The 27298-nt window shown below is 27.8% G+C and overlaps 1 protein-coding gene across 1 annotated transcript; it reads left to right on the top strand.

Moving 5' to 3' along the window:
* The first annotated feature begins 196 nt into the window (after positions 1-196).
* Positions 197-25656, top strand: LOC136979939 (eukaryotic translation initiation factor 4E-like). Its single transcript, XM_067275982.1, has 7 exons — positions 197-294; positions 15515-15699; positions 16960-17023; positions 19451-19564; positions 19636-19775; positions 21510-21564; positions 25095-25656. The coding sequence occupies exons 1-7, from the start codon at positions 265-267 to the stop codon at positions 25152-25154; spliced, it is 648 nt and encodes a 215-aa protein (XP_067132083.1). The 5' UTR covers positions 197-264; the 3' UTR covers positions 25155-25656.
* Positions 25657-27298: the final 1642 nt, after the last annotated feature.

The following is a 27298-nucleotide window of genomic DNA, read 5'->3' as shown; positions in this document are numbered from 1 at the left end:
GTTGCCATCCTATTATCTGAAGAACTGAATTTACACATAACGCAAATGTCAAAGGAAATAAGTGTATAACGCAAAGGATATTTTATAATTTAAAAAAATATTTACATAGATATTTAAGACACAATTAATTTATTTTATGACAAAGTATATTTTTTAAAAAAAGTCTTAAAACTACCGATCACGTGATCAACACGTGTCGAAACTAGTCACGTGACCAAAGCTGAATCAGAAGAGCGATTGTCAAGTTATATAGCAGTATCGGAGATGGCGAAAGAGAATAACGCTCAAAATAAGGTACTTTACCGGGAAAAAATAATTAATTAATATCAAAATGAATTTGTAAATTCGTTATTGAATTGTTATTTACTTAAAAGTTTGCTTATATTAAATAAATCATATTTATAGTAGGCTTAACCTCCATTTTGGATTTGTACTGGTTTTCCTTAAAAGGAAGCTTTTAGAGGGAAACTTGATTTAAATGTTGAAATCTGTTCAATGTTACAATACAAATATAAATATACATCATATTAATTTATACAATGTAATATTCTACTGATTATTTTAGAGTTTGCGAAATCAAGCGTTTCAATGAGTATTGCTGAAATTTTCGAATACATTATATGGAAAAATGTGTGCTCTGCACGTGTAATTTCGCATTTTTAACATCATTTTGCTTGTCTAGGAATAATTTAGTTTAATTACTTCGTTTTATCTCCTTACATTAATGTATTTAAAACAATTTTTTAGAACTTTTACCCGTAAGACAGAAAAGTTAACACTCGTAAACAGATTTTAAACGCGATATGAACGTAATGTAATTATACTGACTGATTGACGTATTAATAAATTATTTTTACGAAATTTTTATTTTGAAATTTGCTACTTAAGAATACTTTGAGGCATTAATTAATCAGTGATTTTAACTTTGAGTATTGTTATACATATAGTCATATTTTCTGATGTTCAATTGTGTAAGTCTGTGATCTCGTGTAGTTATAATGGAGAACAGACCAGGAGGGAATTTTGATTGCTGAAAATGTTGGGAGATGGTCTATTCTGGTAGGAAAATATAGTTAGGAGTAGTATGGAGAAGCTTACTAAGGACTTAAGAAAAATCTTGTGAAAAATTTTCAGATTTCTCCAGATTTAAAGTAAATAATATATAATAATAAATTACCACAGGAACAATTACTTAATAAACATTATAATTAATATATACTGTATTGATTAAATACACATGCAGCTTTGCTATGTGTGTCTATAATATGGTGTTTGTACCATATTATATACATAAATTGCATGATGTTCTATTTCATGGATCGTATCTTGGACATTTCATGAAATAGAATGTTATGAGATTTATGCATGATTGTAATGGAGTGTGTACCTAATCTTTGGTGGTAGATTGGTTTTGTGAAAGTTTTGTACAAATTGAAATTGTGTAAACTTGTGACTAACAGTCGAAGCATGTGTATAGTAAGCAGTGAAACTCCATTATTCAATTGCTTGATGATATCAGCATCTCTAGTAATGGTTATGTAGACACTTGTTCATTACTAAGTTATACTGATCATTATTAGCATAGTTTGTTTTTTTCTTTTAAATTGATAGCATCCTAATGAGGATATGTTCATTTAATGTTTGCAGGCTATATAACATTAAAAAAGCAATTATATCACTTTTTGAAACAAAAAGATAGGCATCTATGGATAGCAAAGTTAAAATTTTTTTATTTCATCTAATAATTAAACTTGCATACATTTTTTTAATATAATTATTACACAATGGAACAATACAATAAATAAAATTCTGGAATACAGTATTATTAAACAATATAGGATTTTTCAGTGCTGTTATTTAAAGTTCAAATTTATAAAAAACATGCAACAAAAATAACTACATGATTATAGTTTACATATAAAATTATATCAATAAATATGTTATCTATATATATTTCTAGCAAATACAGGATAATAATTTCATATACAGATAAATTACCTTATTTAGGAACTATCAATTAATATATATATCTCCAATTATTTTATATACAATTCTCATTATTTTTATGTATAAGCTGTGATAATTATTGCATTTTCTACTTAATTCTTGAATAATTGAAGTAGTATTATAAACTTTTAATATTTGTTACTTTAGCTTTGGGTATTTATAATTAAATTTATTTAGAAATAATTTACTTAAGCAACTAAATTAACTGTAGAAATGTGTTTGGTCTAATTATATGTAAGAAAATATTCATGAATACTTTCTTATATCTTCATAATCTAAATTTTAACAACATTATGATAAATTGTAATTTAACTAACATGGCCCCCACGTGGTAGTGACTGACCGGACCCTAGTCAGGGGACCCAGTATGAAGATGGCCAGCCTAGATAACCTAGCAGTTTTGTGTATTGAAAATGATTTAGCTAAACAAACAAATTTTAGTGACAGGATTGAAAAATTTGCTTTGGCAAAAGCCAGAAAATTTACTGCAAAATAATTTAATTGATACTTTCTTGGATTTTGTCTCATTGATGTGCTTTGTTTTTTAATTTCTGTCATTTTTTTCAGTTCTTGTGTTGATTCCTATTTTGTTTTTGTTTTTGTCATTGTAAAATTTGTTGGTGTAATTTCTCTATTGTCTCTAATAAATCTAATTTGTTTTTGTAAATGCGTGCTTAATTTGTGAATGAAAACAATATTTTTTGTCACTTAGCTGCCTTATCATATTCCAAAGCAGTCACGGGCCGAGAGGTTAGGTCCCTCACCTCACACCACTAATGTCTCCAGTTTGAATGAGGAAGAGGCTCGTCAATGATCCTGGTTTGGGGGCCCCGCTGTAGGGTGTAGGGGCCATGTATACAATCAAATGTAATTGCTATATGACAAAATCATTTGATCATATTGCAATTACCTTGCTTCTTCCTTGGGATATGGATTTAATCAGTTTCCAGTTGAAGACATTGTCATAAAGCTTGCAAACATATAATAAATAGCAATAAAACTGCTGGTAATAATGCTAATAATGGTTGGTATAACACATGGTATAACCTGGTAATGAACTGTTACTAGAGGGCACAGATATTATCAAGCAACAAATTTAACAATAGAATTTCACCACTTACCACATACATGCTTTGCTAACAATTATATGGGACTATGGAATCTATGAAACTTTTGCGCAGTCAAGCTATCATATAAATTGAATATATGAAACTATATTTTGCTCATTGAATAATTGTACTCAATATTACTAATTGAATACTGTATTGATTAATTTATTCAAAATGATATTTAATAAAAAAGGTATAGGCCTAGTGCACTCTTGCTATTCCAATCTTAATTTCTAGTTATCAAGCAATTTTTCAAGAATTGTTTACAGTTTATGGAACTTTGAGTGCATTGTCAAGGAGCCTTGTGTCCCAGTTAGAAAACTGGTAACATAATGTATCAATAAAAGAATGCCAATGTGAGATTGTAATAGCATGGTGTTTGGCATGGAGCTGTAGTGTTGTTTATCTTAATCATCTGCATTCACACAGAATATAGGAGAAAATGAAGATCATGGATCTATCAAAAGATAGAGGGTAATGAAAAAATAGGATAGACTTAAAACCAACAATTTTGATTTGATGAATTCTGTATTATATGGAAAATTCTATACACTGTCTAGGACCTGTAGACAACTTTGAGATAACCTGACTTCAAGTTAACACAGTTTGAATTAGTGAGATTTTACTACATAATCAATAAATATATTTTTATATCTTTCAATATTTGAATTACCACATCTTTAATACATAAAATTCTCATATATTGACCTTGAACTGGATTATTGTAAATATAGTTAAGACCCTGCTTAATACTGCCTTGATGAAAATTTTGGTTAATTGTGGAACTTACAACCTGAAGCATACTTATAAAGTTAAGCCATTGTATTGTTCCAGTATTGTTACAAAAAAGACTCAAAATCCAAGTAACAGATTAATAAAATTGCAGATAATAAGTAATGAATATCAAACTAATGTGAAATTATCAACAAATACTTTCACTTGGAATTTTGCTAAACAGGAAGTGATGTCACATTTTTAAAATAGCTTATAACTCAAAATGAACACTTCAAATAAAGAAAATGGCCCTAGAATTTTCAACTTGAAAATTAACTTCTCTACAACTCCTTAAATTTTATACACACCTTTCTGTACACCTATATATTAAAAGCAAAATATTTCAAAACAATTTTTAAACAGTTTTTAAAAACATTCTTTTCATTTTCAATTAATTTGATTTTAAGTTTTGGTTTCAGTGTAAAGGCCAGAGCTTTAATTATTTTATTATTTTTAATAATATATATTTATTTAATTTTACATGCATTTTTTGAATCCTTAATTTCAATTTTTTAAATTAACTGCAAATTAATTTCTTTTGCGACATGACTATAGAAATTGTTTTAGTATTGTTTCATACAAAAGATAATTGAATTTAAATTTTTAGCAATTTCATTAATTTGCCTGCTTTTTAAAAATTTTAATTATAAGTGAGCTAATATTGAATTACAGTGAAACCTCGCTTAACAAGCACCCCACACAATGAGTATTTTGCATAACGAGCAAAACAAATTGTAAAAATTTGCCTCGCTTAACTAGCAATGTTTCACATAACAAGTGATGAGGAGAGGGGAAGTCTGAATTGTATGCATGCGGCATTCTCCATCAGTCTGTGTTTAGCACTCGTTCCGCTAGCATCTTAGTGTTGCTTGTGATCACATATTTTTTCAAACTTGTGTTCACACATATTACTTATAAACATCAACAACCCTAGCCCGTTATATAATAAACACACCAAACGATATGCCAAATTCTTGGATCATTAAATTTAATGACCGATTCCAAATTAAATGTTAGAAATGTCTGAATTAAAAATGAACTATTTATAATTATTAAATTTAATACGAGATGGAATATAACTGCCTACCTCTAGTCAAATTAATTAATTTCTAATATTTAATTATAGCATTTACATAACCCAAGAATTTGGCATATCATTAGGAGTGTTTATCAAACATTAGCTGTGATTTATTTTTTGTTTCTGCAAATCAAATTCTCATTCCAGGATGGTTCATTCCATGCTAGAAGAAAAGATGATGATGATGATTCACACTCCTTAACAGTGTATATTGTACAATTTTATTTTTTTAAATAAATGTTATACTTTTGTGTGTAACATTTATTCAAAAAAAAACACTGAAAAAATGCATTTGAGCATTTTTTTAGCGTGGAACGCATTGTCGTATTGTACATTAATTTCTATGGAAAAAATTGTTTTGCATAACGAGTGTTTCGCACTACGAGTAAGACACTGGAACGAATTATGCTCGTTAAGTGAGGATCCACTGTATTAGGTTATCTAGTTTCAAATAGAGACCGGTAGTTGGCAAAAATATTTCAGTGTCAGCAAAACAATTTAAAATGTAAACAAAATTATATTTTAATCAAAACAATATTATATAAAATTGTTTTTAATATTTAGTATGTTTACTTTTAATGATAAAGTGACTTTCTCATTATAATTATGAAAGTTTTTATTATGATTCTTAGATGTGCTGTAACACATTAAATACATTAAATTTTTAAATGAGATTTGTGTAATTCTGAGTAAAAATACTTGTTTGCTCTGTTTAATGCTGTTTTGAGTTTTAAAAATTGATTTTTCAGGATGAGTCAGTCTAGATATTCGTGGCTCTAGTGAATGAATTCAAGAATTGGTTAACTCTTGATGATACTTGTTCAGCTCATTTGCCAAACTTCATTTAGTATTAAATATGATGGAGTTAAATCATTTACAAGACATGCCCATTGTGAGAAGCATGAAAAAAATGCATCATCTCATTTATCTTCCCCTCCCCGCAGCCATCACATTGGCCAATGAAGCAGTTTCCAAAGATGGCAACCCAATGTGACATGATAGGATAGTTCTTTGAGTAAAAGTGCATTAATTAGTTGTAATTTGTTTGGGGGTAGTGCTGCAATAACTTTATCTGAAATAAGATTACAAATTTATTTTGTAGTACACAAAAAAAGCATGCATATTCACATATAAACAGAGAATTTTCACTTTTCTTTCTAAAGATTGATTCTGGATTTCCCAATTGTTTCCCATTCTTCAGCTTGATGTTTATTAATTAATGAATGTACCATGCTCGTAATGTAAATTGTTAATTTTTCTAAACCAAAATAAACTTTAGAAAGTACTGTATTCAAAAGAATTGGAATCTGGAATTGTATTGGAGTTTTTGGCTGAATCGGAATTGGGAGAAATTTTGATATTGTCCCATCACTAATATATATTTTGTATTGATTCTTCAATGTTAACTCTTATATATTTGGGATTATATTGTAATGATAGTCATATAGTACAGAAATAAGGAAACTGTTCAATTGTCATTCTAAATTGCCAAATATTGCTCATGCCATTAAATTTATAGAATTCTGTGATGATTAATGTTTTGAAATTAATGAATCAAAACCTGTAACATGCTAAATTCTATAAATTTATCAGATACTGGATATTGTCTTAAATACATTCTTATGATCTGAATTACCATTTGTTAAATTTTTTTGCAAATTTTTATTTGCTGGAAAATAATTTTACTATGCATTAGTTCATGAGTAAATTTTTTTATATGTTGAGTGATTTCTTAATGTTACAGTTGGCATTATCATGAGCAGTCAAAACTTAACTATTGAAAGACTCCCAAAAGTTTTTCAAGGTCATTGATTTAGTTGCATTCAGTATCCTAAACTTGGCATGATAACAGTCTGACATTTTTATTTATATTTCCATGATGTTATTTGGGTTGGACTAGACGTCTGCTGCATTCTGTAAAGTCTTTGTAATTTGTAGTTTTTGGTTACAGAAGCTGTACTATAGTAATTAATAATAATAATCAATTACAGAAAAAATTTAAATTAAAATATATTTTTATCAAAAAACAAAAGAAACAAGTTATAATTTACCATAATTTGCTATTCTTTTAGTAATTAATATTTTTACGGTTAAATTATTTACACCTTATGCTAATGCAATAACGCAGTGATTCTGTTAGAATGTTTTAAAATACTTTAATTGTAAATTGAACTGAATCATCATTTGTTCTGTTCTGAAAAGAAATGTTACGCTTATTTTTATTATTGTTTGCCCTTATGAAATGTATAGAATACTCCTTGTGTATGATTTATATATGAGGAATGTACTAACATACATAATTAACATCATTATCAACTCCATTCTTATTAAGATCTAACATTGAAGTATTCTAGATTACATTAAATAACAGATTAATAATAACCCAATAAAAATTAAGCATTTGAAGGAATTATAACAAACCTACAAAACAGAAATAAATATTCTTTCTAGTGAAAAAGTTTGTCACAATAGGTTTAAACCACAGTACTATTACTCAAACCTTTAAAACTGTACTGCATTTTAAAGGTTTAAGTGGTAGTGGTTTAGGAAAATGCAGTTTTCAGAGAAGTACAATACATTTAACAATTTACCTATGATACATCTAAAATTATATGCATAAACTCAAAAATTTAAATACTTTTGCAATTTATTGAATGGCCTAATGTTTTCAATTTTGTTTAAAGGACATTGTTAGGTTTTAAAGATACTTTTGCAATGCAAGTAACAATGAAGAAGAATTTGGTATATTTCTTTCTTAATATCATTTTTACATATAAAACTTTCTATTAAGATATATAATGTCAGTTTGTTTTACTTTTAGATTTATTCTATTTCTGATGATATATTTTCTTTCAAACATGTCACAAAAATAGCTCTTTGCCAAGTTTTCCCAGAAAGGTCTCTCTTCAGTTTGGGCCATTTGTTAATTCTGTTCTCATTTCCCATTTTAGAAATCATTAGTTGAAACTTTAGACGGTGAACTTAAAATCATAAAGGAAGTAATGGTAAATAATGATGTATAGAAGTATTTAAGTTTCAATATTTAAACAATAAAATCAACCATACATAATGACCTCCATCGAAGTTGATGTTAAATTTTCAACAGTTTCATTAATTTTTATGGGACAACTAACTTATAAGTTATTTAAAGTTGACAAAGTATTTTTTGTTAAATCTACCAGTTACTTTAGCACTGCACTGGATACAATTTATGTAAATGACAAGGACCTATAGGAAGAAATGAAAAGGCATGGAGTGTACAGTACACTCCTAAAAGCTTGGTTTAGAAATGCTGCTGTGTAGCAGTGACAAAGCATCTTTAATGATAAGGTTAAATGAATGTAAGAAAAACATTAACAACAGAAAAGATGCAATGTTAAACTATTTATTTCTAATGCTTATTTCAAAAGTCAAAGTATTAATACAAAGTATTGTTTTCATTTTGAACTGAATAATCTTCATCTTCAAAATTCAATGATTAGAACAAGAAGAACATCTTTCAAAATTTAACTCAAGATTGATGGTTTTTACACAAAATTAAATAACTTGCACTGTACATACACAGACCAATAAAGGAACAAACAAATATCAAATGAAAGTATTCCTTTGTTAATTTTAGCGTGATTTGAACACAAGATTGCTATAATTTAGTATGCTTCATGTTAATTTATCAAGTAGATGTTTAGTTAGTTTTTCTCCAGTCATTCTCCTTCCCATATGTTGTTCAGGTTAGTTGAATCTTGCAAACTAATAATCTTCAGATATCTTCCCAAGTCTAAATAAAACATTATTCAACAGGTACTGATCATACATCAGACCAATATTTAACCACTATGGACTTATCCCAATGCACATTGGGCACTTTTATCTAGTGTCCAATGTGTCAGTGCAGTGTAATTGAAGTGAATAAAGTGAATGTTTATGTAAAGAATCATATTGTTGTTTAATGTGAATTGCAATCAATATAAGTGGATCCTACATAGAAAAAAAAATCACTATCAGTTTTGCTCAGTTTAACTGTGTAAAGTATGCAGAGAAACAAATCAAAACTAGAAAAGTGTAGATATAAATCACCACAGTAAATTAGTTTTATTCCAGTAACATCTTAAAAATGATGAATGTTTTTGAACAGCTTGATTGACCTGCATCAGGTCAGTTATGTGTGTTCCATTTAGAATGTTTGTTCTGTCGCATTCTCGAACACACATTATTTAACTTGCATTGAAGTAAAAAGTTCAATTTTGCCCTCATTCTAAATAGAACACAGCTTAACTGACCTGATGCAGGACAGTTAAGCTGTTTGAAAATGTTCATTGTTTTTAAGATATTACTGGAATAAAACTAAGGTTACTGAGGCGATTTATATTTAAACTTTTCCAGTTTTGATTTGTTTCTCTTTAAGTAGTAAATATGGCTATGCTGGCTAATGTATACAAAAGAATATTATTAGCCCTAACTAGAATGAGGGCTATGTTGAACTTTTTACTTCAATGCAAGTTAAATAATGTAAGCAAAAGATGTTAACAGTGCAATGATGTCAATTATACAACGATCACACTTTTTTGACCAAGGATTTGTTATCTGATGAATGTTTTTGACTTAATTTATAAGTCTGCCTCAGATCACTCAGAATTTTCAATTATTTTAAAAATTGGAATGGAGCTTTTGTTCTAGATAGAACAAAAGTTACAATGGAAAGTTCTGCAATGATTTGAGGCAGACATAAATTGGGTTGCAAAAGTTCATCAGATAACCAATTCTTGGCTGGAAAAGTGTGTTGGTTGTATAATTGAGTATTTAAATATACATTCCAGCTTTTTAAAGTGATGTATTTGCCAGTTACTACAAACCTATATAGGGTTTCTTTTGAATGCATGCTTATGTAAACACAAGGCAAAGCCATTATGGCTTTGCCTTGTGTTATATAAGCAAGCTACTTTTTACATTAGAAGGGAAGCCTTACATGACTGCTAAGTGAATCACAAATCTGATTTCTTGTTGTTGGTGTATAGATGCAATGTTGGTTGTAAGCTTTCTTTATGCGATAAATATGAGCATGAATGAAATAAGACCAGGGAGGTGATATTGAATGCAACAACTGTTATGAAAAGCTACTTAATGTGTCAATGACCCTTTCTTTCATATGCCTAGAACTACACTCAACTATACCTTTACCATTCTTGTCATATTTGTACACAGTCGTTCACCTTGACATGAACACTTATTTTTATAAATATAATTTTTTTAACATGGAGAATAAAAATTGAAGTTAAAAACTTCTACAGTGTAATACCAAATAATGGTAGACTTCATGAGTGCACACACAAATTTTTTACAGATAAGCTGTTCATATATACATTGTGTGTGTGTATATATATAAATAATTGTATAATATATTGTACAATATACATAGTATGCAATATATACTATATTGCATACTATGTATACTGTATAATTATATTATTATATTTCTTAATTAATTATACAAATGTTATATTTGCTTTAACTGATATTAAACAATACAGTTTAAAAATAAAACTAATAATCTTGCCCGTGTTTCTATAAAATAGGAATTTAAGTATATATTTGATATTCATCTAAACTCAAAGATAACTCGCAACAACCTTTCAGTAAATGAGAGTAGTCAATGGAAGTTTCATTCTTAATGAGAATGCCATGAGGTTCATTATTGCATCTTCTGCCAATTGTTTGTTAAGTGATGTTACAACATTCTTGTTTTGCTTAACGACACTACTCAGTATCACCCCCCAAGGTAATATAGTCATTATGTAACAAAAAGTGTTACTTGTAGGAGAAGGTTTTAATAAAATTATGGAAATTCAATAATTAAAATTATGGAAGTTGTGCAATGCACCCGCATTGAATTTATGGGAAATGTGGACTACATGTTAAGAAATAATATGTTAAAAAAGTTATATAATTTTTTTTTATTTTAAATTTAAAGTATGTTTAATTATTATTTTGTTCCCAGTTTTTTATAGAATGTAGCAACATTCTGTTAACCTGACATCATTGGGACTGACACGGTGCTGGGTTATCAAATATGCCAAGTTATTGGACAGTGGAATTTTTTTGTTTTTGCTTTTTTCCTAAATCTATCTTTTATGGTTTTATGGAAAAATTAAAATACCATCTTTTATGGTATTTTAATTTTTCCAGACTCCTTCTACCCTTGGTTGATTTGAAACAAGAATACTAATCTTACTATGTGCTTTGTAAAATTAGATATATCTATCTTATATTATATATCGATTCTACATATTATATTTATTATTATTATTATTATATTATACTAGCTGACCCGGTCACGCGTTGTTGTGGCTCAAAATGTATCTATTATAAATGTGTAACACTTCCCCCATGGGGGAATTTCAAAAAATCCATTTTTAGTGTATATTCTGTTGACATCACCTATTAAAACGCAATTAAAAACGCAAAAAACCGCATGTAAAATAGTATAAATAGAAGCCGAGTTCTTCACGGTAAGCCTTAATTCTGTCCTTTTTCCCGCTGGGGAATATCGAAAAATCCCTTTTTAGTGTATATTCTGTTGACGTCACCTATTAAAATGCAATTAAAAACGCAAAAAACCGCATGTAAAATAGTATAAATAGAAGCCAAGTTCTTCACGGTAAGCCTTAATCCCGTCCATCTCCCCGTAGGGGGAATTTCGACATGTATATTATATAAAAACACGTGCATATTCGAATGCAACGTTGTGTCAAAATTTCAAAGGAATCGGTAGGAACAAACAAACGTTGTATTTTATTTATATAGATAGGTAGAAAATGATCTGCTTAGGTCCATTCTCACAGAAAAGCATAATGCCTCACAGAAAAGCAAACTTAGGTCGTCAGAAGTTAGCGCCATCTGTTGGACATAAAAGCCTTAATCCATATATAAATATATTTTTGAAAGGTGGAAAATGGTGATCTTCGCATATGCCACAAACCTTCGCGGGAATGTATTAAACAACTTCCCAAAGTTTCATGGCAATCGGATAAATGGTGTGGTAATGCATGAAGGACAAACACACACACCACACACCACACACACACACACAGACATACATTCGTTTTTATATATATAGATTATGTTAAAAGCAAAATGTTCCATCATCACCAACCAAAACTAACACTTTACAAAGAAGTGCTATAGAGACTGAACTCTGACTGCCTAGATGAAATATAACCAAATCAATCAAGATAGACAATGTACTTTTTAAATATTGTAATTTGAATAGTATATGCTTAACCTGATGATGACATTTTGAAATATTGAAAGTACGTATTTTTTAATTAAATAATCTGGCAGAGGATTTGTGTAGTGGCAAAACATCTGCTTAGTAAGCAGGAGTTGCAGGTTCAAGTTGCGCTCTGGGCCGATTCTTTTCTTTCAGAATATTCTAAATAATTATAATTAAATTTAGTAAGAGATGGCACCTAGTGCCTACCTCTACTACTAAATTATTTACAATTCAATTATGCCAATAGACTATTTGCTTTATTCTTATTCTGTATTTGGTGTTGTGAAGAGCATATTTATGTACTATGGAAACTGCAAAACAGTTATTTTCTTAATGATTTGTTATAACTTCTAAATTCTGTATTTTGTTCTTCTAAATTTAGAATGTTGATTTTTTGTTCAATCTGTTAATTTTTTCAGTTTCTGTATATCTTAACTGAGAAAGACTTAAGAATTAAGCTCTATTGCTGGATATCAGTAATAGCGTGTTTATAGTATCTCACACACTAATACTTTGTCAATATCCTGTTCACATCCAGTAACATTTTTTTAGAAAGTCAATAAGAAAAAAATGAAAAATTATGCAATTAAATTTTAATTTTGGTGTTTCACTTTCACCTTGAAATGGAAAAGGAGGAATCTTTTAGTAATGGAGAGTGAATATATGGTATAATTTTTGTTACCCTTGATATGAGATCTTTTATTTGCAAATGGATAGGATAGACAATCTTGAGTTTTTGCTTGAAAAAATATTATTGGATAATCGATGTTTAATAATGAATCTAGCAAATGAAAGGTTGAACTTGAACTTCTTTGATTGTGTGTAAATGGGTCTTTGTCTGAAATAGTACAACTTGATGTAATTAAATCTATAGCTTTGAAAAGAGAGGAATGATTTTTACGTAACATGCAATATTGGCTCTTATCCAAAATTAACAGTCTGAATCTGGTTGAAGATAAAAATGTTTTCAGTGAATTCAGAACATTCTGGAATAGTCATTAGTTGTTTCTTTTGTATTTGAGCATAACACATTATTTGCTATATTGATAATATAGCACTAGATAATTAGTCTGATGATGATAAAATAGTTAGTTCAGAATAACAAATTTAACTGTCATTATTAATTTACTGAAATGAGGAATAAAAAAGGATATTAAATCTGGAACATTCATATTATATAATCAATAGGGAAGCATTTTTAATGTCATAATACTTTCACTTACAATAACTTTAAAATTGCAGTATGTTTTGATAAATTAAGAACACTTTTGACTCCTGTTTCATATATATTAAAAAGTATGTTTGTTTAAATTTTTATTTAAATAATGTAATGTCTAAAGTGTGGCTTGTGAATATTAATAGTGAAACTCATGCATTATTTAGATATTAAGTGAAAAGTTTAGTTATCATCATCATACCATTTCAGAAATGACAAGAATATTATTTTAGAAGGGTATCTTGGAATGCAAGGGATTAGTATGCTGGGATAGAATTCAGCTGCCTCTGAATCCTGGAGGCAATTAAGCTGTGTCCATCTTATCTTCTTTCTTCATTCCACAATGTTTGGAATATTGTCTTGGATGTAGAGAAGTTGGAGGGTGTGGACCAAAGAATACTTCTGCTGGCAAATGAATTTCAGCATTACGTAACTATGCTTATATTTGAAGTGATTTGAAAGAAGAAAATGTTAAGACATTCCTTCTACCCTAATATTTTATAAATTGCTTCTGTCATTTTAGTTACATATCACATCAATGTTTATGCGGTAAATTCACTTAATTTGACTGATAATTAAGATTTGGTGTCATGGTACCATGAACATTGCAGTAATATGCTGTGCTACCACAATACCAGTTTGTATTGAAGTTAATTTTTTTAAATGTAGCTCTTTAAGCATTGCTGCTATAGTGGTTCAACCAGGACTGCAGAGTCAGTAGAACAAACTCAACTCTGACTCAGAATTTCAGAAGGTCCAGCTCTTAACAAAAGCTCAAGTTTATGCAAATTGAAACTTTTTATAATGATTTTTCTAAATGGCATATCGAAAGCTTTGGTTGGTGGCACATTGCTCAATGACACATTTGGTCAGCACTGACTGAAATGAATATTGAAAGTGTTTGATTGGTAGCACATTTTATCGGCACTTGGCAATCAAATTGTACATCATTGTCTTATGTCTTGATGTAATAACATAATTATTAAACAAAAAACAATTGATACCCAAATGAAAACACCTAAGATATGTAAAAAAATTGCACTAAGTAAAAACTTTGACAATTTAGACAAAAGTCAACATTTTTCTTAGGATTTTTTATTGGTAAAGATAAGCTTAGTGCTTGGAAGTGATTTGCAGAAAATCATAATACAGATAAAAATTCTGTGGGTACCACTTCAAAATGCCAACCTTATCTTTACCAAAGAAAAACGCCTAAGAAAAATGTTGACTGTCATCTAAATTGTCATAAGTTTTTACTTGGTGCAATCTTTTTACATCTGAGATGTTTTTGTTTGGATAATAAAAAAAAACAGGAGTCTTAGCAGGTCTGTTTTTTACCAAATCTGAATCTAGCAACAGATTTGTTTCCAACTTCTCAGTTCAACACTGCAATAAGTGACAAAAATGTTCTGTCTATATCTTATAATTAAATGAAGAGTGCCTGAAAATTTAAAGTGAATGGAAATAATTGAAACAAAGAATGTTATAAACAGTTCCTAATAGTGTTTACTACAAGTTTCATTAGAATCATATATAAATTATTTAATCTCAACATGATGTGTTTTTGTAGTTGATTATTTATGAATTTTGGTTCTAATTTTATTTATTATTTTTTCTGTTGTGGTGATACTGTTAATTGGATACTTCAGATCCTCATTGTTTTACAGGAAACTAATAACTAGTAATTAAATGTTTAAAACCTAAATCACATCAGATTTTGTATTTTTAATTTAAATATTTATTCAAATGTATAATGTAATTAGTTATTAAAATAAGATAATAGAGGAAAGGTGAAATTCTAAAAATAGCATTAACTTGAAAAGTTGTTATAAATTTTCTTGGAAATCTGAATGTAATTTTTATACAATATTTTACACATTGTATTATTAAATTTTTATTGTCAGTTTTAAAACTGTAGTTCTTGGAGTTGATTTATAAATATTTTTTTTATGAATGTAACTGTAAAGTTAATTTAATAAATGGTAATTTAATGCTTGTAGATTTTTAATAATCCATTTTGAAAAAAGTCATTCTTAGTATTCATTATAATTTTATTTTTGTAGGATGAAATAGTGCAAAATAAAAAAGAAGAAAAAACTGAGGGAGAGAATTTATCACCAGATTTATTAATCAAGCATCCGTTACAAAATAGATGGACTTTGTGGTTTTATAAGAATGATCGGACAAAAGCCTGGGAAGATAATTTGCTTCAGATTACTACATTTGATACAGTAGAAGATTTTTGGGCGTATGTAGTAGAAGTTACACATGATTTAAGTCTTTTAATTTTTAAAAGAATTACATTAATCTAATATGTATAATACTCACTTGTCACTGTCAGTTCTTAGCCAAAATTATTTTGAGTTTAGAGTTTTTATTATAGAATATTTATAGTTGCCAAATTTTTCAAATATCTTTTAATTTAATAATGACTTAATACAAATAAATGTTTTGATTTATTTGTATGGCTAGCTTTGGATATCTGAACAAAAAGAATTTAACTAATTCAACAGCATAATTTGGGTAAATCTAAAAAAAGATGATATATATTATATTTTTTATAATTTATCATTAGTTTGTATGAAAAAGCCATTACTGCAACAAAAGTTGCTTGTTTAGTATTCAATTAAAGATATAAAGTTTAATAGCCAAAATATTCTTGACATATTTTCATTAAAATATATATTTTTTAGCTAACTTCTTATTTATGATTCAGTTTTCTATATTTTAGATATGTTAATACAACATATCTAAAGAAAGAATATGTTAATACATTAAACACTGACATACACTAATCCTACAGTTTGGTAGATTAGAAGTTATTTTACCATTAAATACTTGGCAACTAGTGACCAGTTTGTTAGAAGTTACATGTTTTCTTAACACAAGTGAGTATTAGTACCTATTAGATTTCGGTTTTGTTTCAACATTAATTTTGTTTCATGTTACATGAATTAATTAAACAGTGTTTACAGAAATATCTGAATATACAGATATTTCTGTAAGCACTGTTTAAAATAAAATAATTTAGGAAATACCTGAATATGCAGATATTTCCTGAATTATTTTATATAGAATTGTAATTTTATTATTAAATCATTGAAAAATTTAATTTTCAAAACTAAACATGAATGTGAAAATTTAACAGCATGAATCATTATTAGTAACTGTGATATAAACTGAAATGAGTATAATCAACAATCTAAAACCAAATCTATTTTAGGTTGTTGAATGTAAAATGAATTACGTCTAACTTTTTATCGAATTCGTTATTTGTTCATATTGAAAAAGTCAATGATGATCAACAACTTTCATAATTTAAATATCTTTTATGATTTTTGCCTTGTTTCTAGTGTGATTTTCATTCAAGATATTTTTGTAGTTTGGTTTATTCAGATTATTGGTTTTTGGTTGTTCATTATATGTTTTTTGAAATTAAATACATTAAAAATTCAGACCATTTGGAAAAAATAATTTAAGGTAATGTTTTTAAATTTCTGTTCGTTAGGTTGTATAATCATATAGAATTGGCCAGCAAATTACCAGTTGGATGTGACTATTCAGTATTTAAAGTAAGTATTTAATAACACTATTGCATTTTTTTTTTTTTAATAAGATAAGGTACCTTTATTGCAGAATTCAGTATTTAATGTATTAAGTTCTGACATTTTTAAATATTAGCTGTTTAATATTTCTGTTTTAAGGTTGTTATAGAGCCTTTTCTCATTCATGTTTCTTTGTATACATACGGTTATTCACCTGCATCTACATTCAGCATTATAAAAATGTGTTTAGTTGATGTTGAGTTTCATTATCAGATTGTCTAGTTCTGTTTTTTTATCTTTTTATGCAAACCATTTTATTGTATATTTCCTTAGGTCGTCATACTTTTTTAAAGGGTTTAAGTTGGTAGTAAATAAAAATGTTACAAGATAAACATATTTAAACTAAACTTTAATAATACCATATTTTAGTTCTTTCATTTTCTCAGTATTATAAATAAAGAAAATATTAAGCAAATTAAAGCTCATGAGATATTTATAATCGGAGATTGTATTTGATTTATTCAAATTGATCTTTATTGCAGTTATTTGCAAGAATGCTCCCCAAATCAACAAATAAATATGTTTTATTATTTTATTTACACAAGTATTTAGGATATATTTATTTATGTGTCCTTATAGAAAACAAACTTTCAACTTCAGTTTAGGATAAATTATTCATTTTCTCACTGAACATCTTAAAAATATAACAATATTTTTTAGAGAACAGTGGCCTAAAACATATCACATTTTGATTCTATTGAAACTTGGTGATAGTATTATGCATGAATTTGTGTAATAATCATACTTTATGTCTGTTAGATCTAATTCATTACACTATATTGTCTCTTCATCACTCAAGATTGGAGTGGTGAAGAATGCTCAAATAATGGAATTTCTCTTTTCTTACCATTTTTTCATTCTATGATCATATTTGAAACTTCAAAACCATATATTCAACTTGTATTTTGTTGAACTTCTTAACTAATGAATCACTACTGCATAATTATCATTTGTACATTTGCTTTTTTTCATTATGATTACTTGCAGTACTCTGGGAGATAAATATCCATATTTGTATTGTAAAAATAAAATAAAATTGGACCAAACTTTCCTGCAGCAACATATCATATACATTTAAAAATTGATAATTTATTTCTAATGCAACTTTGACGTTTTGTAATCCCAACATATTCTTCACTATATGATGACTGCATTAAAATGCAGTGTAGCTGCTAGTGTGTTTGTACAAACCTCTAAATAGTGACAAATTTCTTGGTCTTGATGGTGTCTGCTATTCGGCAGTTATATATTTGTATGTGTGTGATTGTACAAACAGTAATTTCTTATATTAATATTTTATATATATATGTGAAATAACTAACAATTTTTGCAATTTGTTTTTTTAATTTACATGCAAAGGTATAGTAGGTGTAGTCATCAATGAAATTATACACACTCCATTTACTAACAGAATCTATGTAAATAATTTTATTGATTATGTATAAAGAAAAGAATCACTCAATCTAAATGGAAATGCAAAGAATCATTCTAATCATCAACATAGTTGAGCAGTTTTCAATAACCTTATTATAAAGTAATACAGTTATCTTTTTTTTCTAGTCATACAGAAAAATACTGAAATTAAATAGTTTATTGTAACGATCTAAATAACTGTTTAATGCAGCAGATCAGTAACAAGTTCCATCATATAAACTCAACTTTTAAATGAAGATCTGACCATTGACAAAATTTAATAAACTTTGTTAGCCTGTTAAGGAACAATGACTAACATAAAAATAAGAATTCATTGAGAACCATTTAGGTTTTATGCCTAGTGTTTGAGAGTTAATTTTTTATAGTATCAGTTGATTAAAAAATGTTTGGAGAAAAAAGAAGTTATAATATTTGATTTTTATTAAGTTTTAATAAGATCTTGTTATAGAAACAGTCAAGTTGTTATATCAATAACATTTTATTCATTGTACAAACTTGTAACTTTATATGTTAACAATTATAGTAGTCTTAAATCAGTGTAAGCATGCAGAAATTAATCTTAATCAATGAATAAATCAAGATAAATTTTTAGTAGAATATTGATACATTTGACAAAAAGCTAATAAACACAGACAGAGTGATTTAAGTTAGGAAGACAAGTGTTATAAATTTCTTGATTCCTTGAAAAACATCAAGTTATCTATGGTTTGTAACTCTTCTTCCTAAATTTAAACCACTTTGCATTTAATAAGTAAATAAATTAATTGTGGTATGCTTAGACTCAAGTACAGAAAGTGACTTAGATACATTCATATTAGACTAAGGATCAGATCTTTAGTCTAATGTAAATGTATCTAAAATTTTATAATGTGTTTTAGTAATTTTACAATGTATCATACATTGTAAAATTTTAGTAAATTCAGTATGAATTTAAAAAACCTAATAACTAAACTTTTTTAGGAAGGAATTCAACCAATGTGGGAAGATGCCAGAAATAAGAGTGGTGGAAGATGGCTGATAAATATGTCACGTCCTCAACGTTCATCTGATTTAGATAATTATTGGCTTGAAACAGTAAATATAACATGAATAAAATACATTTTCTCAATAATTTAAATATAGTAAATAATTTTTTATTTTTTCAGCTATTTTGTTTGATAGGTGAAGCTTTTGATGAATTTAGTGATGAAGTATGTGGAGCAGTAGTACAAATAAGGCCAAAAGGCGATAAGATTGGTATTTGGACATCACATACAGATCATGCAGATGCTAATATTAAAATTGGGTAAATAGTTTTTTATCACATACTAATGGTTCATTGCAAATTTTCTTGATGTACATATTAAACTTTTTATACTTGAAGTGTAATTCATGAAAACTAAGTAAACTTCAAAAAATTTAATTTTTTAAAATTTATTTTAAGTTTATAAAAGAAAAAAGGTGTAAATAATATTCATTAGAGTATAAATCTTTTTGCAAACGTATTTATTTTGAAATTCCTTTTTAAATATTTATAAATTGCTAAAGAAAAACACATATGAAGAGACAAAAAGTTATTTGAATCTTAATTATTAAAACCTTAGTTAAATTTTACTTTGGAATAATGATTGTGTAATTAGGTTTGATTAACATTTGTAAATCTCCTTGATTACAATTACTTTCAGAAGAGATCAGAGATTACTTGTTATTGAACGAAGAGAGGCCTTTTTAAGTTTTATATTATGCATGTAAGGCAAACAATTCATAGGACAATTTTTTAATCTTCATGTAAATATTTAAAAATTGAGTTTCTAAAATTACAGTAAAAATTACACTCTACAACAGAATAAATTTTTCAGTAAATTTTCAATAACCTTTCCCCAATTTTTATCAGTTGCTCAATTAGTAGACACTCCTAAGTTACAAAAATAAAATTCCTGTAGAAGTTACTTAAACTGACTGATTGTTTTTATTGTATTAAACGTCAATTACTCAATTGTCTGTAAATAATTTATTGGTCAGTTGTTCAAGATTGTGCTAGGCACTTAATTCCTGCACATAGTTTGTGGGCTGAGTTTGGCAGGTCACAATTTGGCTGACATTTAGCATTACTAAACAATTGATGCACTGAATTTTAGAATCAGTTTAACTCTGTGCAACGTGTATCATAGACAGATATCAAAATTGAGGAAAACTTTAATTGGAGCTTGAATATAGGTCAAGGTTGAAAATTTTTTTCCCTCTTTAAACTGAAAAAAATTAACTGATAATTGGGTTAATACGGTATTATTCTGATTTTTGTGTCTATATATGTTTTCAAAATTAGTGATAAAAGCAATTTAAGTTTAAAGATTGGAAAATGATTATTATTATAAATATAGTTCATTTACTCTAACCTAGTACATGGCTAGGAGAAGAGATTTGGTTGCCTTTTCTCTCTGCTGGGAAAAATATATCCTTGTTTGATTTTTCATTCTTGTAACATGACAGGTCGAAAACATAGTGAAAATAAACAAACATCGAAGAAGTTTTACATTAAGAGATTAAATTATTTATTTACCTGAACAATTAATTAAATTCATGTAATCAATTTCTGACTAAATCCTTTACTTGTATCACTAACATCTGCCATATTAACTGTGAAAAATGAACAAGAAGGTGGAGCATATTGCTATTCAACCAATTATTGAAAACATAGTTAATTAAGATTCAAAAACGTTACAAATAGAAAAAAAGGATATATATATTTAAGTTTCATTTCTTTAATCACTACCACTGACAATTAAATAATTTTGAAACATCATTGTTTCTTACAAATTTAAAGTTTTAGAGGGAACTATTTTTCATGTAAGAGGCGCTCGAGGTTAGAATAAACGGACTATAGTAATTATAATTTTATAATAATTGATATGTAATTTGAAAATAGTATTGTTTTTATTTTGACCTTTTTGTTGAAATATAACAGTATATTTCAGTATGTTCAAAGTATAGTTCTATGTTTAACATTAATGTTACATATAATTAAATTTTAATTTTTCAGTTGTAAATTAAAAGAAAGATTGAATATACATCCACAGTGCATGATTGGCTTTCAGGTTAGTATTAGATTTAATTAAAACTTGATTTTAATAACATTTAAAGTGAGTAAAAGTTAACACACTAGCATAAATATGAGCAAAATATTATTAAATAGAATATATATGCACTGTATATACGAAATATATAAATTTAGCACTAAAATTTTAATAAAGACAACTTTCATGACATTCTCTATTCTTAAAGCTTGAAGAATGCCATAAATTTTGTGTTGATGGTAAAAATGAGAATAAATTTTATCAAGGATAAAATTTAATCCACTGTTAGACGTGATCTAGAGCACTGTTTTCTATCTGGAATATGTGGAGTCAGAAAAAGCACTTTTTAGGGTATACAAAAAAATATCTCCAATACATGCCTTGTATGAATGCTATAATTGACAACTCAATAAATATATGAAATATAGAGAAGGAAGAGAAATTGATCAATACATCTTGAATTCAATTGAAGGTGGATTTAAAACCTACTACAGAAATAGAATCAACGTGAACCAGATTGATGCTTTCATCTTTTTTCCTATAGTCCAGATTGAGAAACTATATAAACTAAAACTAATGCAGCAGTCAAACAATTAATTCCATTAATAAATATTAGTTACATAAGTAACAAGAATAATCTTGCTAATAGTTGAATTTGTTATATACAGTATATCTCAAAAAATGACTTTTTGTTTTAAGAAATTAGAAAAACCTTACTGTCCTTACAATTTATTATCATTTAAAATCGTCTACGTGGACGTTATTTATTAATAGGACCTTGTACTGGTGTATTGGCACAGTAATGAGAGTTAATTCAGTAAAATTTCTTTATTTTATCACCTGTAGTAGCAATATCCGTGTATAATGTGTACGGATATTGCTACTACAGGTGATAAAATAAAGAAATTTTACTGAATTAACTCTCATTACTGTGCCAATACACCAGTACAAGGTCCTATTAATAAATAATGTCCACGTAGACGACTTTAAATGACTTTTTGTTTTGTTTATAATAGAATTCATATTTGTTTTAGTTTGTCTTTACTTAACAAAAATTTGATTTCATATCATATCAAATATTTCATTTGTAATTGTTTTATACTAGGAAATTTGATACATTACATGGCTAATTTGAAGCTGTCATTTATCTCAATATGTTTCATATTTTGAAAGTGAAACTGAAAGAGTAAATATAGCATTTATAGTCATTTTTAACTCATTATTAGCTTAAAATTGATGTGATTAGAGAAATAGAACAGCAAGTAAAGAGAAAATATATTATCAAAGAATATAGTTTTCAGAAAGCATAATAAGGCTTTCTTGCAATAGGACCTTTTTTTTTTTTTTTTTGTATTTGAGTTTATGATCCAACATGAAGTTCAGTCAAATTGTCCAAAATGATGGATTTTTTTCATGCTTCTTGAAGTTGCAAAATCAGTTTCCTGGATTGGAGAGTTGTGCAGACTTCACCTAGCTGCCCCAAACACTTTTCTTGGAAAATTGAATTTTTGATATAATTTATCATTTAACTTCCTAAAAATAATAATCTTTAGGAAGAATGAAATATCTTCTAAGTGAACTTAGATAAAAATTTCCTGTTAAATTATTTTTGTCATGTGATATCTTTATATTATTATTCAGGGTTCTTATGGGTTGTGAAAATTTCTAAACCTTTACAAAATTTTATTCTTTAAAGATTCAGAAATAATATAAAAATTAAAAACTTATGGTGAATCATAATAAATTATGAAAGCTTTTTATTTCATATTTCGTAATGTAATATTTCAGTTGAAATGGGAGTATAATATAAATATGTATATAATTAGAAGTAAAGAATATTAGTGCTTTATTTTTGGTTTTTGAAAAAATTTGTGGAACATTCTGGAATTTTTTTAAGGAGTACACACAAGGAGCTCTTAATGTTTGCGTTATAAATATTTAATTGTTGATGAAAACAAACCATCTCAATCTCAAATTTAAATTTATGCTCCAGAAACTTAAAAACTATTTTTAGCACTGCATTACTGCATCAAGCATTGTGCTCTTTTGTGACTGACAGTCAAAAATGATTGCTCAGTAAATTATTAATGTTCATTTTCATCTGAATATTTTTGCCTTTAAAAGTCATCCTTAGTCTCTCCCTAGTTCCTCACCCTGTCAAATTCATTTGTAATTTATAAATTACAGTAGAGCATTGATTATCCGACCCCCGATTAACCGACCGCATTCTAGTCGGCAAATTCAAATGTCCCCTAGTGATATGGTGCTACAATATTTGCTTATTTCTTGGCTACTTTAATATTATTTTTGTTAAATTTTTGCATGTTTTAGCTGGCAGCAGCACTGGCTCGACCATGAAAGAGAGACTAGTATTTAAACCAGGTCTAATACACTATACTAATAATGTATTTTTTCATACTTTTCAGTTATCCGACCAACCCCAGTCCCCAATTAAGTTGGATAATCAATGCTCTACTGTATTTCCAAATTATAGCCCAATTATTTACGACAGTTGTGGGTGTCCATTTGCTATGCATTGACTTTCTGTTGGTGTTTATATTTGTGTAGTTATAATAACTATTAAATTCAAAAATATCTTTATTTTAAAAATCATAATGCATATTTAGCTTGACAGTCCGTTGTTTTTCAATACAATAATACCCTGAACTTGCGCAATAGATGGGACCGAGCAATAACTGCGTAAGTTGAATTTGCATAAGTCGGGGTATAACTTTGCATATAAATACATACAAATTATTTTTAATTGGGGCCGGAGACTAAAGAAAACAAATTTAGAAAAAAATGCTTAATAAAATCTTAGATAACATTGTTTCCATCTCAGTGATAATACTGACATTTACGAATGATGCTTGAATTTAAAGATTGAGCATTTTTCACAGCTTTGAGAATTTTTTCTTTACCTTTTATAATTGTTCTGGGTCAATTCTGGTAGATCAAACTTCTTTGCCAATTCACAAATTTTCATTTTAGTATCGAAGTCTTTGATATTGTTAACTTTACATTCCAAAGATAAACTTTTTCTTTTTGTGTTTGATGCAGAAGAATCAGTTCTACTTCGTTTGGATGACATAGTAGAGTCTCTCAAGTCTCCATAGATATAACAAACACAGAAATAAATAACACAAAATTGTAGCTATGCGTCAATTCCACGCGACATGTCCGAACATGTAAGCTGAACAATAGTGTGGGGGGGAGTGAGAAATCAAGAGTTGCATGGCACTCAAATAAAAGACGAATCGTCGAGATTTGAAAATCACGTAACTCCGGATTCGCATAAGTTGGGGTAGCATAAATCGAGGTATTACTGTATTGTCAAGTTTAACAAATTTCATTGTCTAGTTTCTAAAGCTTATTTTTGATAGCAAAGTGTGTAGTTAAAAAGTTTTACTGAATGAAATATAATAATTGCATTCAAGACAATTTTCTAATGTATAACTTATTCAGCTATTAGATATAATTTTATGTTATAATAGTGATGATATAAATTTATTAATTAATTTACTTTCTAACAGTTACATTTCTATTTCCAGGCCCATACTGATACTCAATTAAAATTGGGATCATCAGCTAAATATAAATTTCAAGTTTAACATCTTTTAACTGAATTAATTCTATAGTTTAAGAAAAATGCCTGGAGAGAATGTATGTTATATCCTTATATTCAAATTAGATGATGTGCTGAACGTTCTTAAACAGGTGGTCAAAAGAAAATACTAATAAATTATCATATTATATAGTATTATAAAACTATTTTATTTTTCCTCAAAAACTTTTGTATTATTTTGGTATTAGTTGTCATAGCCATGATGATTGATTATTGTCATTGGTGTTTGTAGATGATAAGCTTACATTTTTGTTTTTTTCTTTTTCATACATTGTTATATTGTTAAGATACAAATGCCATTAGTCTAATTTATAAAAAAATATATATATAATGTGTTTGGTATTTAAAATATTATTATATGAAAATTAGCTTAAATCTGTCCTGTATTATAAAATGCAAACAGCTAATATTTGTTTTAATTTTGTACATGTTTGTCTTATGTAACAGGATTCTGTATTTAATTTCAATTAAAAGATGTTTTTAATGTATTGAATATATGAAATTAGATATTTAATCATTTAATGAACATATAGACTCTCCTGCTATTAAAATAAAGTTGACAAATGAAGGATTTAAGAGTGAAATTTCTCAAATTTTAAATATATGTAGTTTGCAGACCTTTAAGCATTCAAAACAAATCATATTTTACATAAATTTGCAGAATATTTAAGGCTAATACAAAATATAAATGTAAAACTATAAACTTTCAGTTGATCAAACATATTAAGGCTAATATCTGACAACCATGATTTTACATCCATCATTTTTAATGGATTCACAGGAGGGCAAAAATATAAAGGAACGGGCAGATGGGTGCAGATGCGAAAAATGACACTGGTGTTTCAAGGACAACCTGCTGGATCATCCACCATACTCATGATGGAGTGTGACTGGTGTGTGTGTGTTGGGAGATGCACTAGACTCATCAGATGATCATGAAAATGGTGGACATTGTAACATTGTTTTAAGGAAGTGCCAGGTCAGTTTTTGTTCCTGCAGAAGTGTGTATGGTGTGTTTTAAAAAACGGACATTGATGTAAGTAAAATGATCGTACAATTTAGTGAGTGACTGGAATTATGGGACACTTTATCTGAACTTTATAAAGACAAAAATAAGAGAAAGGAAGGCTGGTTATAATCAAAGGATGTATCTAATATTGCTTATGTCTTTTTTTGTTTTTAAACACTTCTGTACATAATAAAAAAACAGCATGTCACAACGTTCAAGATTCACATTGACGTATACATGTTTGAAATAAAACTGACTAATGTGTGCTGTAAAATATAGCATCTGTCCAATGACCGACTTCTCCATTGTAAATTTTTACATCTCAATCAAAAACACAATGTGTGTGTTTTCACATTAGTCTGATGTTAGCCTAAGATTAGGATGTTGCTTGCAAGTGTAATTTTATATCTACAGAATTTATCACAAACTTCTTCATTATTGGATTTTATTTTTTAAGAGAAAAATAGCATCTTAATTAGTTCATATATTGTTTGGAAATGCTTATGACATAAAATCTAATTGTCCTGAATGTTTTTCAACTCTGAGGGCCTTTTTTTCCAGGCCATTGTTGGTTTGGCAAAGTCTGCAATGAGGCAGTCACTTGATGAGGAATGAGGCTCAGCATATTTAGGACAGATCATCTTCTAAAACTTCTTAGCTTTTTCAGCCTGTTCAGATTTGACTCCAAGTCTCCAGAGCAGTATCCTGATGCCTTAACCAACTTGGCCATTTGATCAAATGACTTGCATTTCATAATTTGCAAAATATATTTAATGTACTTTTTAACATACTTTAAATCATTACCAGTTATTAAATGAGTCCTCTTATGATAAGACTAATTAAATAAACCAGGTTTAAATCTAAAAATTGGAAACAAAATACTTCATCTGATGGTTTTTCCAGAACACTAGCCCTTCTGACTTCGAGATTTAAACTTATTTATCTAATCTATTACTCTGAAAAATTCATTTTCAATATCTTAATTTTTTTTATAAATGATTATTATAGCTATGAATTAGTATTTTGAATTTTAATTTATAGATTAAAGAAAAGTGACCAAATAAAACAAATGTTCCTGGAGGCAAAGATCTACACATTCACTATTTTTGCATGAAAGGTGA

Source organism: Centruroides vittatus, unplaced genomic scaffold (assembly GCF_030686945.1).
Source record: "Centruroides vittatus isolate TY-2023 unplaced genomic scaffold, ASM3068694v2 contig_651, whole genome shotgun sequence".
Classification (NCBI taxonomy): Eukaryota; Metazoa; Arthropoda; class Arachnida; order Scorpiones; family Buthidae; genus Centruroides; species Centruroides vittatus.
This window is presented reverse-complemented; position numbering and strand designations above follow the sequence as displayed.